At 35.1% G+C, this 15,822-nt stretch overlaps 1 protein-coding gene across 2 annotated transcripts in view; it reads right to left on the bottom strand.

The window, feature by feature from the left end:
• The window catches only part of GLRA3 (glycine receptor alpha 3), a 92,527-nt gene that overhangs the window by 66,899 nt on the left and 9,806 nt on the right, over nt 1-15,822 (bottom strand). For both annotated transcript variants that reach the window (XM_027456514.3, XM_027456515.3), the window contains exon 2: nt 3,509-3,636. In XM_027456514.3, coding sequence (XP_027312315.1) covers nt 3,509-3,636 — 128 coding nt within the window. The remainder of the gene's footprint in view (nt 1-3,508; nt 3,637-15,822) is intronic.

Here is a 15,822-nt window from a genome sequence, read left to right as displayed (position 1 = left end):
CACAGTAAATTATAAATGTGCTTCATCAATATTCATGATTGCTTTTATAAAGAAAAATAAATAGATAAATTGATACAACACTGATGCTTAATTTCAAAAGCAGCCTTACAAAAAGACAAGTAATAGCTAGTTAAAAAAGGGATAAAAAGAAGCTATAAGCAGCTTGGAAGTGGTTTAGACATTACTTAAAGACACTGCACTCAGAGTAAAAATGAACCTCCTAAAACATGGTCAAATAGAAGTATAAATGAAGCTGTTAAACCTGGAAGTCAGGTTCAAACATATGAACCTAGGCAAGTAAAATGTAAATTAAAGACAGGTCAAAAAAAAAAAAAAAAAAAAGTAGAACTGAAGCTTAGTAGAGACAGAAAAGCTAAAAGTGATAACTTTCTTTAAGGCATTAAAAATAGAATACTGCCAAGACTGGAAGGTGAAGTCGAGGAGATGATTAAGATACAGAGGTATCCATGAAAATAGAGAAGATCAGAGCAGAAAAACTAAATTAAGTCTTTGGAGTAGCATTTGTATTCTGTTGCTAGCCTTGTCAAATACTAAGCCATTCTGATGGAAGATTTTGTATGAGGACTGTAGGATTTCCTACGAAAAATGGTTTGAGAGAGCTGGGCTTTTCAGCCTAAGGAGAAGGCTCCAGGCTGACCTCATTGCGGCTTTTCAGTACTTAAAGGGGACTTACAAAAAAGGTGGAGATCAACTCTTTGCTCAATCAGATAATGACAGGACAGTTTTAAACTAAAAGAGGGGATATTTAGATTAGGCACTGGGAAGAAATGCATAGAGGGTGGTGAGGCAGTGGAACAGGTTGTCCAGAGAGGCTGTGGATGCCCCATTCCTGGAGATGTTCAAGACCAGGTTAGATGAGGCTCTGAGCAACCTGATTTAGTAGGTGGTGTCCCTGCCTGTGGTAGGGGGGTTGGGAGGGCCTTTAAAGTCCCTTCCAATCCAAGCCATTCTATGATTCAATGATTTTTGTATTTTAATATTGGAGAACAAAGGAACTGGAACAAACTGACAGCCTGAGGTGATATTAAGCCAGACATTGTAAAAATTGTTGCAATATTGTAAGTTGAAAGCTAAAATAGTAATTACTGTTAGTCAGCTATCACCTGTGTCAATTTTGTTATAGAAAGCAGTGTGTATCACTTCTGGCTATAATTTGAATTAAAGAAGAAAAAAGGTTTCTGAGGATGATGGTGGATGACATTAACAATAAGCATTATCCCTGTAAACCTTAACTCTATACCAGCCAAAGTGAAATTATGATAAATGTTATAATTAATAGGTTACTGGATTATTTCTAGTAATTCTATTACTAGAATTATTCTACTAATTAATAAAATATTAACATTATTTTAGCTGAAATACCATCTCTCAGATCTATTGAAGATCTCTGAAAGAGCTGGTAAGCATGCGACCAAAGGCAATCTAATTAATAAAATACTTAGTTATAGCTTAAATTAATTGAAATAGTTTATTCAGATTTTCAAGTACTTCTTAACTAGATCTTTTGTCAAAGGCTTTTTAAGGATATTAGTCTTGGCAAAATGAGAGAAATGAGGTCCTCTTACAGATCTTTTGTTTTAAAATATTTTAATGGTAGGATTAGAAAGCTATTTTTAAAATTATGAGGTGATTGTTAATGAGTTATCCTATAGATCTGAACTGTATCATTTTAGTTCAATATTAATGACCTAGAAAAGAAAGGCACTATAATTCTGGTATTTTGTGTAGTTGTATGTAAAGCTGAATGCAAGGAGTTGCAAAAAGGTCACAATAAAGAGCTATCAAGGTATAAATGTTTGATGAAATTCAGTGTCAATCAAATGGAAACCAATCTTTACTGTGTATTTGTACTGATGGGATCCAAATTAACGATTTCCATGCAGGAAAGAGAGTATAGATTCATTATGGATGGTTCTCTGAAAGTATTCTCTTCAGATATCATTAAAGATAGGAAAATGCAAATAAATATATCAAAAAAATGGACTGCCATATAAGTGAACTTCCATCTTAAATACTTCAAAATATTTTTCCACCTCAAAGGGAGAAAAAAAGTGTCAAGAAGGCAATGTAGGATGTCAAGCTGCTGCCACACAAAACCAACATAAACAAGACAGCACTCCTAGCATTGAAAAAGGAATATAGTTGGGAGCAATATATAAGTACAAAAATCTGTAAAGATCAAAAAAGATGTGAATTTCCTCCATTTCTGAATAAGTCACATGGCAACAAAATAAAATAGTCACCAAATTCAAAGCAAATAAATAAAAAAAAAAAAGGTTAATTTGCATAATTGCAAAACATCACAATTTAATTGCCATAAAATATGGAAAAGGCCAAAAGTATGTCCTGACTTAAGTAGTTCCTAAATTAATGATTGCTGAATACTGTTTGGCAATATCAAGGCAAGGAACACTTTATACTATCCTATTTAAAAAATAATAATAATAATAAAATAAAAAAAAAATGGATAAACATCTAACTATAGTTTTGATTTACTACAAATAAAGCTATTTTGAAACTGGAACAAACATTTTACAAGAGTTTTTCATTTCTGTTTTATTTCACACCTAAATGAAAGTGAATTGCAAAATTCCTTATTCAGAAGTACAGCACTCAGACAAAAGGTATAATTTTGTGTTATTGACCAAGTTTAATCATGACAAAAGATGTTAAAAATATTCTCTAAATAGAATTTTTATTGACAGCACAAATGATTGTCTGAGATCTCCTAATTAGGTCTGTTTCTTTAAAACAGTTGCCAAATTAAAAATTCAACAAAGCAAAAAGTTCCAGTATTTGTTCTAGGACTAATAAAACTAACCAGAAAGTGGCAAAGTCGCTTAAGGAGATACTTATTCTTAGTGATAGATCTGAATCATTGTGGGCAGATTTGTTCAAACTGTATAGCTGTCTAGAAGATTTAGAATCTTAACATTTTGAAAAAGAACAATGTCAAATTAGGTTTTGTCTCTTTAAATCTTAGTAGTTACAAAACAATGCTCTAAGTCTTTTGAATTATACATTCAAGAATATTGCGTTGAATTCACTGTTCTCTAAACCATCTACCTGTTCTTCACTGTAGCCCCATCAGAAGATTGTGACTGCATTGTGACCATGACAAACTCCAAAATCTGATCCCCATTTACTACTAAGCTGTAAATTCCTCATTTTTAAGCATTTGTTTTTAAGACTTCAGGAGACTCAAAGAGAGATAAAAAACTGCTGTGCGTAGACTTTGCCTGGAGTCTTATTTTGCTCTGCACAGTATTACTGTTACGATAAACTGCAGTTTGCATGCTAATAGAGCATATTAATAATGAAATAAACTATCATAGCAAAGAAAAGCAAAGAAATGGGCTTTTTTTTGTATTTTTTTTTATTTTTTTTTTCCAATTAGAGTATATTTCTTGGCTTCATATTTATTCCAGAAACTTCAGTTTTGTGACAAGAAATACTGGATGACTTAGAAGTATAGGTTTGAAATTACCTTTGAAATTTGGTCTTATCCTTGCATCGTAGCCCGACATCCTGCCCATTAGCTTATCCAGGAAATCAGATGGCGACATTGGCATGCTACGAGATCTTGCACTGTCTGTTTCTTTTGTGGCTACCAAGCTAAGAACCAGGAAAAAAGACAAACAAAGCAAATAACAACGACAACACACACACACACAAAACACACAAAACAACAAAATATTTTGTAAGAGATTTTGTTAGGAAAATTTTCATTTTATAGAGCCAATCACTTTGCTTATTATTATATGAATAAGAAAACAGCAAATCTAAGATTGCCTTTCATGCTAGTTTAAGCTCCAAAATTAGTAGTAGCAAAGAAAGGAAACAGTAAGTTCTCTTTGTATCTGTCATTTTATATGCAAATTTTATTTTAATAAACTGCATACTCTGTATACCCTTCCTCAGAACTTCTGAAAATTAATAACACTTTATTAGGAAAAATTTAGGAAATTAATATTTATTAGGAAATTAATAACAGTCAACAGTTATTGACACATTATCACGAAGTTAAAAAAAAATGCATGCATGTGGAATGTCATAGTTTGGAACCTACCCTAAGATTGGTCTGTTTAACTGGGAGTAATGTAATATGAGCCTAGATGAGAAAAAAATATTGTAAAGATCTTTCATAGAAGAGTACTACCACCACCATTTGTTCTTCAGAGAATGTTTTATATTTGTACATAAAACAATATATCAAACAGTCCCTTGGCAAATGGTATTTTTTAACATTGTCTTAGAGGTTCATATTCTATTAAAACAAACATGACTGCTGAAAAAATACTGAAGGAACTATCTTAGGGCAAAATTTTCATCTTAGGGCCACATGGAAAATGTCATCTCCTATAGCCTCCTCTCCATATGTATGCAGAACTCCCACTGACATTCTAAAGTGTGTTCTGCACATGTCAAGAGAGAAGAATATCAGCACTGTGATCAGCCATGTGGACCTGAATAAAAGGACTTTATTGTTGTGGAACTCTTACTCAACTGCTGGCCAACACATTATAAAAACAACACAGTCAGTAAATATACATACAAATAAATTTGTAATTAACATTGTGATACACAGTGCAACTAAAATCATTCCTTGGAGAATGGCTTTGGAGTCTAAAAAAAAAAAACAAGATAAAGAAATTCTGATAATTGTGCTGATTTCCAGTCAAAACTCTGTTTCAAAAGGATGTGAATCTATTCTATTTAAACCAGTCATTGTCTCCTAATAATGTCAATTCATTCATCTAGAAGTGCTTAAATATGCCTTTGTTTAGAGATGGACACAGGAAATTATATAAAACCTTTGGGAATTTTCTAGAGTTATGAAAAAATTATGTGGATCTTTGCTTGTTAACAATGTATGGAGTTCCAAAACAGTAAAAACCCCACACAGTTATGTGTGCATGCAGTTGTCATGGTAAGGGCAGACTGGAAATGCCATTTTTTTCAAAAAAATAAAAATAAAAAATTACCAAATGTTTTGGTAAAAAACAGTACCAAAAAACATCTCCAAAAACTACATTACTTTGGACTTGTGAATTTACCATTTTTATAGCAATTTCTAGAGGGGCTACCAAAAAATCTGTCTTGAAATTAGATATTTGCATTTAATATCATAAATCTAAAATTCTTTCTTATTAAGTATGACAAATTTGGATGCTCACAGAACACGTACATAGAAACCTCTAGAATTCTGTGGTTTACTTATGTTTTAATTGAAAATTGCAATTAAGTCTTTTAATTGTGATTTAACTAAAATTATTTGAATAAAATAAAAATTTCTCTGCTTCTAGTGAACTCTAAATCTAGTGTGGAATCTGCTCTATGTGTAAATTGATTTGCATACTTCTACTTTGTAAATTTCTCATTTGTTATGCATTTCTAAATTTTTCTCAGTACATTGTTATCTCTTCAGTAAAAATGTTATATCTTTCAGTAAAAATGCTTCTCTAGTCTCCTTTAGTAGCTATCCTCATTCTTTATTCCTTTATGTAGCCAAAGAATGTATCCCCTTTCTAATCAAGGAAATACTTAACTATTCCTATTCTAGTGCAATTTGAAATTACTGTTTCATGTTCTGTTCTTGGCCTCTGACATCATTTTCACTAACAAATATTCTGAATGGATCTAGTTTATCATAGTATGGCAACTGGTAGTCATTCATATTTCTTTAAAAGTTTATACATGTAGGTGTTTATAAAGCAAATAAAACATGAAACCCTAACTACACCTACTTCGCTGGATTGTATCTTTTTACAAGGCAGTGGAGAATCAAGAAACTGTGTGTATATATATAAATCATATATAGATATACCTGGATTTGTGTCTTATGCTCTTGCATAAGAAAGCTGTATTTCTATACATGAACACACACATATATATCTATTTACGTGATAGAATCATAGATTGTCTTGGGTTGGAAAGGACCTTAATGATCATCTAATTCCAACCTTGGAATGGGCATGATATTTCTATTCTGGAGATATATTCTCCAGAACATGAACGTAGAAAGGTCTGTTGTTACCTTTAATATTAGTCACTTTCTCTGATTGGAGATTTGTTTATTTGTTCTTTTCCTCTTCTCTGTTTGTTTTTTTGTTTGTTTGTTTGTTTGTTTTCCTAAATCATTCTGATGTTGTTTTTAAAGTCTACCATGGAATAGAGTACTTTGAAATTAAGGTAAATTAAGGTAACTAATGCTGAATAGGAAAAATAGTAATTGCTGTGACTACAGATTTTTTTCAAAGTAGCATTTACTTTTGTGTCTTATGGTAGCATCACTAATTTTTGTTAGAATTAGTCAGTTAAAAGCCTCATAGTATCTGGAATAATTTTATTGCCTGCTTCTGAAAGCAATATATTCAGCATAGTTAATAAATACTGTAGAAGCAAGTTTTATTTTAGAAATTAGCTGTAATTTTTAATTAAATATTTCTTCAAGTATTTTATGTTTTTCTCAGCCCAGTGTGCTATTGACAAAAAACTGGTTGAGCACTGCAGAATTCTGCCTTGTTCAAAGTCCCTTTAATAGAAAAACTGTATTTCAAGAATCCTGTTGGAAAGATAATACTACATCTACAGATAATATAATACATCTATCTGAGATGCATTGTGGAATAGTTAAAAAGAGTCAAGTAATATAGGTAATAGAGTGAAGCTTGAGTAAGGCAGTGGATTTTTAGGAAGGCCTTTGTGTCAAAATACTGTCACATCCAGAGGGAATTTACACTGACCTGTTGCATTTTATAAAAAAGAATTTTGTGCGTGTGTTTTCCAAGAGGCAGAATTATAAGAATTTAGTAAGCAAAACTTTCATCATGTGGTGCATTCAGAACTAAGCTCCTATAGACTTGTGGTTTTAGTTTACTTTGTAAACTAAACTGGGCTAAACAATTACAAAGAAAATTGATAGTTAAACTAGTGAATAAATATAAAGAAAAATATAAAATGTTATCAAACAATGTATTTGAAAAATAATTTGTGACCAACTGAATTAAGACCATCAAATATTAGGGTAAGAATATTAGCTACAGATAAGCTGCTCTACAAAACAAGGAATTAACAGAAAATTGGAACCACCAGGACTATAATTACTCCCATCTTTGGTCTATTGAGCCCCTTAAATCAGTGTTCATCTACAATCTGAAGAGAGATGAGTTTTGTATTGTGCCTTGAAGATTGTCAAGTTGGACATAGACAGAAATAAGAAAACATCCAGTATTCTTTTCACAGGTCTGTGACAAGCACACAAGTCATATTTGGGCCAGAAACTGTTAGGTCAATCTGTGTACATTTACAGTGGGACAAAAGTGTTACTCAGGTAGTAAAAAACATTCTCGCTCAGCCAAGACATCTCTGTACCAGCACCCATATCCAAAATACTAGACAAATGGCTACCATAGAGAATTGTAGTAAGAATTATGTTCAGCATTGCCATCAATGATCTAGAAATAAAACAGAAAGTCATTGATAGTTTAAAACTGAGAATCACACACACACACACAAAATGATGGAGTTAAATAAGGATGAGTGCAAGGAAATAAAATGATTTCTTAGGTTCAAACCATTTAAGTAGAGCAGTTTAAAATAGAAAAGGAGGACATTTGCATGTATGTGAATTTGGAATGTGGACAGAATGTGGACAAAACAGTGTATCTGAAGGATTCACAATTCACGTTGAACAATTCAGTACTGTCATGGTAAAGTTCTCACTGCACTACTGTGCTATCCAACAGCGTGGAAAAAATGAAAGAGTGAGCAGGAGCATGAAGGTCAATTATTATTTCATATGATATTAATGAGACCAGTTCTGGGACATTGCACCGGATTCAGTGTCCAAGTTTTAAGAGGATATTAAAGCATTAGGAAAGGTACTCAACAAAGCCACTAAACCATGATCTGAGAGTTAGGGAAATTTCCTTACAGTAAGAGATGTTAGGAGTTCAGTCTGTTTAGCTTATCAAAAAGAGGATTGAAAAGTAACATGACTAAAGTGTTCAGATACCTCCAAGGGACAGAAAATGTTGGACATTTAATCTAAAGAGGAAAGGCAGAATAATCAATGAGAGACAGGCAAATTCAAATGGGAATTTAGGTACACAGTTTGAATAATAAAGGCAACAGTAGATGAAGCTGTAACATACCAGTACAGTATGACTTTCTGAAAGAAGCAATTTAGCAAAATTTAAATTACTGCTTTTCATATATAGGTAGGTTTGTGAAAAGGAATGAAAAGGAATATATAGAAGAGCAGGCTAAATTCAGAGTTGACATTACAAGTCTCATGCAGAAAAGGCAACCTTTAGATTGCCAAAAGATACATTATGGACTTGAAGAGATTAAGGAAAGCAAGCAATGGGAATAGTTCAAAGTAGAAAATAGCATCTTCTCAGGATCCTTCTACCCTGGCACTGGGTTGCAGGCTAGCAGGTGCTGGTACTGTAACCTGTAATCTGGGGTGTAGGTTACATGGAGTAATGCTGGCCCATTTTCTAAATTTCCTTTCACAGCTGATTTGACTTACCCAGCAATTGTATGACACCACCTCCCTGTTCAGTTTAGAATTAAGCCCCAGAAAGGAAAATGAACTTAAGCTGCTAATAAACTACAGCCATCTTAAAAATCAGAGATTAACCACTGCTAGGAAAAAATGTGCTACTGTTCTATTTGTGATGTGCACCTGCAGAGAAAAAGGAATTTTAAGGTAGATAATATCGTTGTCATGAAAGCAAATGAATATAAAGTGTCCAGGGATAAATTTAGATTGTAAATTAAAACTCTTTCAACCAATGAAACACTTCAGTTCAGAAATAGTCTAGCACTTTGAACAGAGATACAAAAGCCCTGTGTGTTTTAAGATGGAGCTTGATAAGGGTATTAGGTTGTTATGACACATATGACTGTGATTGCAGGTGATGGGATTCAGTTCTTTTCTAACTCCCCTGCTAAGGATATGTTTGCATTATTATTGATTCTTTTAAATTATCAAAATAATTGCTATTATAGAATTCATAAAAAAAAAAAAAAAGCATAGCTATGCAGCAAGAACATCACCATCTACAGAATTTAAATAGGAGACCTCATCTAGCAGCTGACAATTTAGCACACAAGAGCAACATGGGTCATGAATCAGTGCTCCTGACATTTCTATTTAAAGTATTTTTGTTAGAGGAAAGCTCACCGTCTCTTCCCTTCTTCCAAAACAAAATGACTGAGAAAAACTCTTCAAAGGGAATTTCACAATCTCCAAAAATGTCTCCTACTTTAAAGCCTCTAAAGTATGTATTTTTTGAAGAATCACTGTATTCCTATTCACAAGCCATCTCTTTTCTATCTTCCCCAAACTTGTGGATATTTTTGCTAAAGCACAGGTAAAAGAAAGGAATGTAAAAATGAAAATACCTTATATATATGCTTTATTTTAAGAGGTATATATTCTCTTCCCATTTATTGCTATCCATTTACTGCTATATGTCGATGACAAAGATGAATAAAACCTATTGTGTGATGTAATGATACCTTCAATTAGAATCTTAGCAGAGAAGAGTTAACAAATCCAAGTTAGAGAAGTCCTCTGACTTACCCAATTTATTCTTAGGTTAGTCTCCAGACTCTTCCTAACTTCATGTTGAATACAATTGATATAAATTACCTTTGACTTATATGGTACATTCAATTTCTTCCTTCCATAATTAAACTACTTCCATATTTTATCTTGAAGATCCTATCTTAACACCAAGTTACTGCCATATTTGTTTTTTTGATTTTCTTATCCAATAATAAATTATTTCTTTCATCTGAAATACAGACCATCTTAGTCATTCACTGTTAGATTTTTTTTCATCTTACAATACATACTGCAGAGATGTTATATGATACTCTGTGCTTTGAATGCATTATGGTGGTCCAGTAAAAATTCTCTGAGACAGCAAGTGTGGCCAAACCCCTGGAGCAATCCGATCTTGTGATTGTGGTCAATTCTCTCCAGGTGATGTTTGAATATTTTTAATGCACTTTACATTAAAAAGCTCTTAAGAGAATCTCAAGAAATTAATTAAACACTCATAAAGGAAAGCAAAAACTGCATCCAGCAGCCATGCACTCAGCTGCATCTCACAAATAGCAACAAAAGCATTTCAGTAAATTAATCTCAGTCAGTACTGCACAGTATCTGCACCTCATCACCTGACAATCTAGAATAGAAAGATCTATTCATTGAAGTAGGTAAAGAACTAAAAAGGTCAGAGTTTATAGTATGTAAAAATTGCACATTATTCCAACATGTACCTGAGAAAAAAAGGCATTTTTGACAGGAAAATACTCCTGCATGTGACAGCTTTAAACAAGAAAAATACAATAAATGTTAACGAGAATGACCTCTGAAAGAATCAAGCCAATCAAAATTAAAAATGTTTCCTTGTTTGAACAAAAATAAGAAATTCTATTCTTTCAGAAAGGTAAAAATGGTGTTCAATTTCAGAGAGAGAGAGAAAAAAATCAATATAAAGCTTAAACAATACTAATTTATTTGATTTTTGTGGATAAAGCTGTTTCCTAAACTTTTTATAGTTTTTGCTTAGTTTTTCATTAAAATGAATTTGTTCAGTCAAGTAGCATGACACAGATGTTCTACTGAGTTGTAGTGTGTTTAAACCTAAGACAGTTGTGTCAGAAGAGAAACATATTTCACTGTTTTTGATTTCAATAAACAATTTAAACTTCAGAAACTTTGCAGATGAGGCAAATATTGTGGAACAGGAGCTCAGAAGGAGGATAAATATGTTTAAAGCAAATATTTTTTTTAAACTGCAATAAAATTTTAAAGCAATCTCTTCACTCTATTGGAAATTAAAATCCCTCGAAGAAAATAAATAAATAAATACACATACATAGACTTCTCTTATTGGAGGCCATTCTTCAACAATATTAATTCACAGAAAGTCAGGGCCATTTTGGAAGGCTAAGAGAAGAGTCTGAGGATTTCAGATGCATGGATCCAGTCCTAAAAGAATCCACTGTCACTGCTGTCCCCTTCTAGCTTTCTAGCTTACACAAAAAGTTTCTTCTGAGATGTGAAACAAGACTCAAAATCAGGCTCCTGCTATAAACTATCCTTTGGAAGACTCAGTCTTACTTTACATTACCTACACTGTGAACCCAAAGAAATATGGATATCTGAATTAGGTAACATTATCCACTTCTACAGTTCAAGGTTCACACAAGGGAATCACCTTTTTCCATTTCCTCCTTATTATTCCATCACTAAAATACTTGAGCTTTATTGGTGAATGAGAGAATTTCATCCTGATGAACCAAGAAAAATGAAAAGCATGTTTCCACTGGTGAGAGTATATGAAGGAAGAGAGTGACATGTACTAAACTCAAAGATTGCAAATGAAAGAGAATATTAAATTTGACATGAGTCAAAAAAAATATTCCATTTGTATTTCCTACAATTTCTGCTAAAACTGACAATAATGTATTGCTCGTTAATTAAATATGAAAATTCATTTATTTGTTGTAGGTTGTAGGTCATTAAATCATTAGTTCCTAATGCAATGAAAATGCAGATTTTCATATTCTGCAATGTTTTAGATTGCAGAATGTTTAGTGATTTTATTAGCTCAGATTGGAACATGGAATTCAACTCATGTGTGATGGAGAAAGGACTGTCAGTTCCAATAACAGGAGTAGAAGCATTGTCTCACCAAGATTTTAAAGAGGTGATTTCTTACAAAAACTCTCAGGAAAACTTTAAACATATTCTGTGACAGATTAGATTTTCCTATTGATTTTTCACACTTAGATTTTTCTAGTTGTATTCTTATCCTCTTACTTTGAATACATTCTAACGGTCAGCTTATTTTTTAGATATAATGTGTGGATATAAGTAAAGTTATATCAGAGATCATTGAACATATTTTCAGCCAAAGTAACAATTTTTGTATGTAGCAAAGAATTAATATCCATTTGAAAATAACATTATCCATTCTTTATTATTTCCATAGTTCGGAAGGAAAACTACATAAAAATATATGGGATTGTATTTCAATGCAAATATTAAAAATGTCTTAAAAATATTGGAAAACATTATTTTTTCTGTTTAGTGACTGAAGTAATGTTGCATTTTAATGCATTTTATGAGCTAGGCAACAGTTACAAGCATTTTGTTATGATGTTGCTGATACCTTTACACTGTAATTATTTTCCCCCTTTGTCAATGCAGCTGAGAATTCCTCCAGCCCTTCCACCTTCCTCCAGCCCTTCCATCTTCCTCCAGCCGTTTGTCGTGGAAGTAAATTGCTATAATGTTATAGCTTATTTGCTTTACATGCTACAGTTTTAAAAAGCTTTGGATTGCTGTAGTGTGCTTCATCCTTTCCTAACAGAAAAAAACTAGAGTTGTTTTTTTTTTTTTTAAAGTCATGAAGTGATCTTCATTCAGGTCAAAGATCTTTACAGTCTAGATGAGACTAAATTTGGGTACGCTTGTTTTTGTTTGTGACTCCATACAAATATTAAAACACAAAGCTTGCTCCCCCTCTTCGGAAAACCATTTACTTTTATAGTAAAGGAAAAAAAAAAAAAAAGTTTTGTCAGCATTCTTCATAATCCTATGAACATGGCTTTCCAGCTTAATTAAGAAATGGCTTCAATAAACTACAGATTCTCTCTAATTTTTCCTTGTTGTTTAATTTGCTTTGTTGTTTTATTGTTGCCAACTTCAGCCATGAGGCATGTGATTTTTCTTAAGACATTTTATGAATTCTGGTTCTAATCTAAGTATTTGTTCCTAATTTTGCCAGAAACACCTTTTTCCTAAGTAGTCTCATATGTTATGTACATCTTATTTTCATCAGTGCTTTAAATTCAGGTCTTAATTTCTACCTGTTTCTTAATTTATTTCAACATCCATTTCTGGGGAAAAAAAAAACTCACTCAAGCATCTGCACAAGGAGCATATGCTGACATATATCTGACTCTTCTGGAGATCCACTGTATGAGTCAATTTTCTGACTGTGTTAACTTTGAATTAAACATAGATCCTTCCAAAATGCAACTAACTGGTACTTCTTGTGTGTTTATTTGGTTGGTTGATTCTTTTTTTGAAGAGATGGAATATATCTGAATACAGAACTTGTAAGTCTCCAATCTATGGTAGTCTGAACTTGCATTACTATCTCACTAGTTTTTATATTAACTGAATAATTTTCTGAATAAAATCTTTTCAGAATTTTGGAAATTTCTGTGAGAAGGGAATGGCAAAATTCAACCAGCTGTATTAATTTACATGAGATACATGAATTAAGTAATTTTTTCCCTTTTTTTAATTCTATCCAGATCAACACTATAACAACTAAATGTAAGACTTTCTTTAAGGCAACAACAGAGTTGAGCTTCAGGGTGATGTTGAGAGTGGCAGCATTCATGCCATGTAATGACAGAACCCAGTGTTTCTAAAGGATGTGCTGAAGCATATTCCTTACTGAGTAAGTCAGAGAAAATAATGTGAAGGTTAAAAAACAGTGCTACTATCCTTTCATGTTTTCACAAAAATTTTCCTGGTCTACTACACATACAGAATCACAGAATTGTCTAGGTTGGAAGAGACCTCAAGATCATCGAGTCCAACCTCTGACCTAACACTAACAAGTCCTCCACTAAACCATATCCCTAAGCTCTACATCTAAAAGTCTTTTAAAGACCTCCAGGGATGGTGACTCCACCACTTCCCTGGGCAGCCCATTCCAATGCCTCACAACCCTCTCAGTAAAGAAGTTCTTCCTAATATCCAACCTAAAACACCCCTGGTGCAACTTTAGCCCGTTCCCCCTCGTCCTGTCACCAGGCACATGGGAGAATAGACCAACCCCCACCTCTCTACAGCCTCTAATCTACTTATAAAGAGCAATAAGGTTGCCCCTGAGCCTCCTCTTCTCCAGGCTGAACAAACCCAGCTCCCTCAGCTGCTCATCGTAGGACTTGTTCTCCAGACCCCTCACCAGCTTCGTTGCCATTCTCTGGATTCTTTCGAGCACCTCCATGTCCTTCTTGTAGCGAGGGGCCCAAAACTGAACACAGTACTTGAGGTGCGGCCTCACCAGAGCCGACTACAGGGGAACAATCACTTCCCTAGACCTGCTGGCCACACTGCTTCTTATGCAAGCCAGGATGCCGTTGGCCTTCTTGGCCACCTGGGCACACTGCTGGCTCATATTCAGCCGACTATCAACCATCACTCCCAGGTCCTTCTGTGTCAGGCAGCTTTCCAACCACTCATCTCCCAGCCTGTCGCTCTGCTTGGGGTTATTGCGCCCCAGGTGCAGGACCTGGCACTTGGCCTTGTTGAACTTCATACAGTTGACCTCAGCCCATCGGTCCAGCCTATCCAGATCCTCCTGCAGAGCCTTCCTACCCTCGAGCAGGTTGACACACGCACCTAACTTGGTGTCGTCTGCAAACTTACCGAGGGTGCAATCGATCCCCTCATCCAGATCATCAATAAAGATATTAAAGAGGACCGGCCCCAGTACTGAACCCTGCGGAACGCCACTAGTGACCGGCCTCCATCTGGATTTGACTCCATTCACCACGACTCTTTGGGCCCGGCTATCCAGCCAGTTTTTAACCCAATGAAGCGTACGCCAGTCCAAGCCACGAGCACACAGTTTCTTGAGGAGAATGCTGTGGGAAATGGTGTCAAATGCCTTGCTGAAGTCAAGGTAGACCACATCCACAGCCTTTCCCTCATCCACCAAGTGTGTCACTTTGTCATAGAAGGAGATCAGGTTCATCAAGCAGGACCTGCCTTTCATAAACCCATGCTGACTGGGACATATAACCTGGTTCACCTTTAAGTGCCGCGTGATGACACTTAAGATAATCTTCTCCATGAGTTTCCCTGGCACTGAGGTCAAACTGACAGGCCTATAGTTTCCCGGGTCTGCCCTCCGGCCGTTCTTGTAGATGGGCGTCACCTTTGCTAGCCTCCAGTCAACTGGGACCTCCCCTGACAGCCAGGACTGCTGATAAACGATGGTAAGCGGCTTGGCCAGCTCCTCTGCCAGTACTCTCAGTATCCTCAGGTCGATCCCATCTGGCCCCATCGACTTGCATACATCCAAGTGCCGTAGCAAGTCGCCAAACATTTCTTCATGGGTAGTGAGGGCCACATTCTTCTCCCCATCCCCTTCCACCAGTTCAGGATTCTGGGTATCCAGAGAGCAACTGGTTTTGCTGCTAAAGACTGAGGCAAAGAAGGCATTAAGCACCTCTGCCTTTTCCTCATCTTTCGTAACTAAGTTCCCCCCCGCATCCAGTAAAGGCTGGAGATTCTCCTTAGTCCTCTATTTTGCATTAATGTATTTGTAAAAAGATTTTTTGTTGTCTTTGACAGCAGTCGCCAGATTGAGCTCCAGATGAGCTTTGGCCTTTCTAATTTTGTCCCTGCATTTCCTCGCAACATCCTTGTTCTCCCGAGTGGCCCACGCTCTTTTCCAAAGATTGTAAACCCTCTTTTTCCTGCTAAGCTCAAACCACAACTCTCTGTTCAGCCAGGCCAGTCTTCTTCCCCTCCAGCTCGTCTTTGGGCACGTGGGGACAGACCGCTCCTGCACCATTAAGATTTCCTTCTTGAAGAGCGCCCAGCCTTCCTGGACTCCTCTGCCCTTCAGAACCACCTCCCAAGGGACTCTACCAACCAGTGTCCTGAACAGTTCAAAGTCGGCCCTTCGGAAGTCCAATACCGCGGTTTTACTGGTCCCCTTCCTGGCTTCTCCAAGAATGGGG

Source organism: Anas platyrhynchos, chromosome 4, assembly GCF_047663525.1.
Source record: "Anas platyrhynchos isolate ZD024472 breed Pekin duck chromosome 4, IASCAAS_PekinDuck_T2T, whole genome shotgun sequence".
NCBI classification, from domain to species: Eukaryota; Metazoa; Chordata; class Aves; order Anseriformes; family Anatidae; genus Anas; species Anas platyrhynchos.
The sequence above is the reverse complement of the archived record's forward strand: the minus strand, read 5'-3'. Positions and strand labels throughout refer to the sequence as shown.